General features: G+C 30.5%; 1 protein-coding gene across 1 annotated transcript in view; it reads right to left on the bottom strand.

Annotated features, from left to right (window-relative positions):
• Positions 1–4,097: 4,097 nt before the first annotated feature.
• LOC111640789 overlaps positions 4,098–5,489 on the bottom strand; it is an 11,688-nt gene continuing 10,296 nt past the window's right edge. The window contains exon 2 of the mRNA XM_023386849.1: positions 4,098–5,437. Within this exon, the coding sequence (XP_023242617.1) occupies positions 5,308–5,437 (130 nt within the window). The 3' untranslated portion in view covers positions 4,098–5,307. The remainder of the gene's footprint in view (positions 5,438–5,489) is intronic.

Genomic DNA, 5,489 nt, shown 5'->3' with positions numbered 1-5,489 from the left:
ATTTTAAGTATATTTTTGTCGGAACATATTCATTTTCCTCTCCTTTAACAACAGTCATAACTGCTCCTGGTTTTCCTTCTTCCATGAGCTGAATAATTGCCTCTGCCACTTCACTTGGTCTGAAAAGCAAATATATCGTTAGTAATTCAAATGACCTAAGAGCCTTAATCCTAAGGCACTCTTATATAATCTGTACAATCCAATTTACTTCACAGTAATGTATACTTTGATGTTATAAGTTGTATTGTCATATGTCATACCATCCATTATAATGCTTGCAATACTTACAATATATGCTAAGTTTTTGTAATCACTAATAGATTCATTTTAAGGGGGTTAAGAGGGTTCTTTTTTAAACGTTTTATTAATAATTTTAATTAAAATTATTTTAAAAAATAATAAAATATGTCAATTAATACTTACTCCAATGGTGGATTATTTTTTTTCATTTCTTCCAATTTTATATCCAATGTTGTATTAGCATTTCGATACAATTCGGTATTTACAGTATTAGGACATAAACAGGTAAATTTAACTCCACTGTTTTCGTAATTTAACTATNTGAGCTAAAGGAGATGGAAAGACAAGGTTAGGAGCCTGAGGGGTCTCCCTCTGATCTATCTTATATAAGCTATTACTATTGTTACTTATGCTATCACAAGAATGCTTAATATCTCTACTATAGTGACTATTTGTGGAACTAGAGTGATTGATTTGAACGTACTTTGAAAGTAATAGGATTTAATGTTAGGATAGTCTGATTTTGGGAGATCTGATTAAGACTAGAATCTATGATAAGATTGAATTTTCTAATGTCTGGATAAGATAAAATTAAATAAGGGAAATACCTGGATACTACATGTAAAGTAATGCTTTTAGTTAGGTTTCCAATCTTAAGGGGGATAGATACATTAGCCATGCTAGTGGTAGATCCTGCAGCTGTAGTGATAATCTTCACATCCGATTGGTATTGAAAGTATCTGGATAAAGTTTCTAATAGTCCTTGGGATATAAGACTGATGGAGCTTCCTGTATCGATGAGCACACCGCCATCGCCTTGCCGTTTTTGCTATCAGCAGGGATTACCAGCCCAGCACTGGAGAAGAGACTGTCCCCAAAGATATTCAGCTTCTATTCACAGAGATGTACACATGGTATCTGAAGCAAATAAATCAGAACCAACTTCACCATCTTGACTACTACTAACTGTTTCGGTGGAGAACAAGACGATGCCTGCACTCAGAGGGGGGCATTTAACATATTTAAAATTTTTGTAAATTTTGTAAATACTTTCTGTATTTTACTTTGTTAATCTCGTCCCTTTTGGAATGAGGTTAACAGCACCAATAAAATAGAGTTGGAGTGAGGATCCGAAAGTGAACGGACGTGTTATTTTATGGTCTCCAATTTTCTTTGTCTTGTTCAACGTACACTCGACCTTACGACCACGACTGCAAAATAATACGACATATATATATTTTTAAAAATAAAATACACAAATTAACAAAAAAACGCTATTGTTTAGAGGTGGCTGTTGTTGGAGATTCCACTGTATGTATGTATATACAGGGTGGGCCAACGAAAACGAAACGGCAGAGTTATCGTGTTCGTCCAGGCAAATTGCTCGGACAGGTTGATTTTATTCTCAAGGGAAAATATTTTTTTCCTTGCATATGCGGTCCAGCTTAAAAGGTTTTTTTATGTTTGTTAATAGTTTGTGTTACTATTTTTCCAAAATAAGTGTTTGTTTAGTTAATAAAAAATGAATGAGTTTTTAAAATTTTTTATTGTCTGTTGTGTTCAAAATCGCAAAAACTTTATTGCAGAAGATATTGAGAATAAAACGACCTGTCCGAGCGATTTGCTTGGACGAACACGATAACTCTGCCGTTTCGTTTTCGATGGCCCACCCTGTATATTATAAGGGTATTATAATTATGTAATTAATAACATTGTTTAAAAAATGGAGAGAATTGTCACTGTTCAAGGTAAACCTATTAATTTTTTGTGTGTTTATATTCGATCAGCAAACAACTTAATGTACGAGTTTGCTAAATAATTTTAATTTCATATTAAATATCAGCAAGTATACAACGATTAAGAATTATGAACGAAAAAAATCCTACCTTAGATCCTCTACTTAACAATGCTTCACAAACAGCTTTTCCTATCCCCTGTGCACCGCCTGTTACTAATGCTCTTCCATTTTCCACATCTATATACTTTTCACTTTTTCCGAAACAAGTTGCTATTATATTGAACATTATATAGATTAATTACGGGTTTTCTCTTTTAGACAATACGAATTACGATGAAAATACTCTCTGTTAAAGTTCTCTTTAAACAGAATCTACATTAATACAGAAGAATAACAGAATAAGAGTAAGCGCTTACTGATACCAGTTTCGGTTTTAACAAGCAAGTTTTTCACGAAGGTGACCTCGAAAATTCGCTGTTTTTTTTTTAAGTATTTACGTTTATCTAACTTACAGAACCAGACCTTAGTTATAACAGGGATGAAGTTTGTATAACTTTTTATAGATGTATTTTATGTATTAATAAGTTAACGAGTTCTTAGTGATTAAAGAAATAAACAAAACTGAACGTAAGAAAGTGCATATACAAATGTAATTTTTTGAGAAAATTTCGCATATTTTACAAAACAAGAAGGAAGTTTTATCTTTGCAATTCGTACAGATATTATGCAAATTCGTGTAAAAATAGACACTCGCTCTGCATTTATAAAAATCACGTGTTTGCGTGCTAACTTCAACGTGATAAATATCTAAATTATAAATTATAGCAATGACAAAAGTAACGAGGTAGAAGTAGAACATTGAAAAATTATTGCATTGGATTATTGTTATGCAATTATCCTTTGTTCATTATAATTACTTTTTATTCATGACGTAAAAATGTACATTATTTAGACAAAACGAATGCGCCAATTTATCTGCTCATTTTAGTTTAATAATTCGGTTCTTTCTCATTCAAAATGTCGATGATCGTGTTACCAATTTGTTTAGCTTTCGTAAGATTAGAATAGAATACAATTTACGTCAGTTTGTCATTTTAGATTTTCCAATCACAAAAACAGGTAGGAATGACGTCAAGTTAACGAAAAACATTTACTGTATCCTGACAAAATGCATACACCTTTAATATTTGTGGTGTTTTATCTCGTGTTTATCAATAACTTCAGAAATATTCATTAAAATCGGTGTAATTTATTTTTCTGATTTTGTATTAAATCCTCCTTCGTTAAATTAAACATTCAAAAGAATTATTATTATAATTAATATTAATAATTTCAAGTTAATGATTCCTAAGAAAGAAAATAAAAGGACAATCTAACAGGTTTTCATTTTGTAACTTAATATTCTTATATATTTAATAAAATTTATTCTATGAATTGTCTTGTATCGGCTAGTTGAGCATGACCTTCTAGACTATATTGCCCCGTGTGACGTAATTGTCATGTAATAGTAGTTGTATGCGTTTATGATGGTCGTTACGCGGGGAATAATGCCTTTCAGGAGATCTTTTAAGAGTAACTGGCCCCTATCAGACGTTACAGACGTGAAAACTCCACGCGGATAGTCCGACCGGGGAGGCGAGAAACCACAAACCGAACTCCCAGTGTTCAGAGAACGGAACCGCTTGGCCAATTTTATGCCTTGAATAATAAAAGTAGATGGCGATATCTAATGGAAGCATTTGCTTTTTCTTTATGATAATCGTGTTCTTTATAAAGCCACCATATTGGTTCCTTAGTTCCTTCTCAACATATGCAGCAAATAGCATTATTTGTATGAAAATATGAATTTTAAAAAGCGATAATAATTATAAAATCTGCACTAAATTTCAGTTGAATTTTTCTTATTGAATGCATTCAAGCAATCTTGTATGGCTGATGTTTCTGATGAAGGAAAACATCAACTAGAAGAGGGAAATAATTTTATGTAGTCTTCTGAGCAAGTAATCATTACTTATTAAAACATTTATTATTTTATTACAAATCTCACACAGCAGAAATCTTCACAAATAATTAATTAGTTAATATTTATTATGATAATATATATATACAAATACTTTATTGTAATAAGAAAAGTCTTGTTACAGGGGGGTTGGCTTTAGAAAATTACAAGAATACAATTAATATTCATTTAAACATGTTTTAAGTATCCTATTACATAAAACTTAATAAACATAGTATACCAATCATGCAATCTACACTATCATATTTCAAAATCTTTAAAATATGAACAAAAAATTATAAATATTATACATCTTACACAACAGAATTATTTCTAGATTGGTTCTGAAATTTTCCTATTAATTTAAATCATAAGTTTCTTTTAATTTAGATTTACATTGCGCTTCAACAATCTTTGTACACTCAGTGAAAAAATAATATATATTTTATAAAAATGGTTATAAATATCAAGATGAACTTGCCTACCCGCTGGCGGTAGAAGATTAATAAAATTAATGGTAATTATATCCATTCCAAGATCTGTATTAATATTTAAATTTACGAATAAATAAATCCAGTTCTTCAGAAGACTTGATATCATTGATATTGATAGACAATTATCTGATACTTCGGTATAACACAATCAATATGATACAATTCTTTCAATCCAAAGAACGAACTAACAGAAAATTGGTCTGATAAATCACAATATAATACCTGAATCTCCAAACATAAATCCACTAGAAATACTAAACATATAAACAAATCGATAATAGAGCTTCCCGAAGTGAATACATAATAAATTCAGAAGGCAAGACCTTTTCAATTCTGCCATTAAACATATATAATTGAGCTTGAGTCGTTAATTTTAGAAAGTTACAATCCATTTTAGTCTGTTTAACATCTTTGGCTTTACGAATGTTTTAATTTATAACGTTAGGTCCTTTATATAGCAAAATCATGAACTGTACAATATAGCATTTAAATCTCCAGTTATAACAACAAAAAGAATAGAGCTTCTCAAAATTTCGTATGTACGAAAAACTTCAAATAGTATTTGCTGTTGTTCGAGAAGTACATTTACCATAATTTTAACCAAAATTTTATGTCAGGTTATTTATTTCTAATTTATTAATCAATAAATAAACAATAATGTAATTATTTCTTTTTTAGGTATATATAATTTCTTCCATTTTTCAAAATGGGAGACTTTTTAATTGTACGCAATATCGTGTAAACTTTCATTTATTATTTGCAGCAGACAAAGGACTTGAAATTTGAGTCTCCACAAAGCGTAAGTCTTGGATAGGTGTATTTAAATTAATAATATGTCATTGCAGAGTATTCTCAGAAGTAGAAAACGGGGTAAAAGAATCCGAGTATACCAGCTCCTCCAACACATAGCTATACGTCAAAGAATAATTGCCCAACAGAATAGAATCACCTCGGAGTTTAGGATATTTACCTGCTTTCTTTAACTCGCTTAAAAAAGGAATTAATTGTTTTCGTCTTA

This window comes from Centruroides sculpturatus, unplaced genomic scaffold (genome assembly GCF_000671375.1).
Source record: "Centruroides sculpturatus isolate CEXI.00-Female unplaced genomic scaffold, Cexi_2.0 scaffold1349, whole genome shotgun sequence".
Taxonomy (NCBI): Eukaryota; Metazoa; Arthropoda; class Arachnida; order Scorpiones; family Buthidae; genus Centruroides; species Centruroides sculpturatus.
Note: the sequence above shows the minus strand (reverse complement) of the source record. Positions and strands in the feature narration are given on the sequence as shown.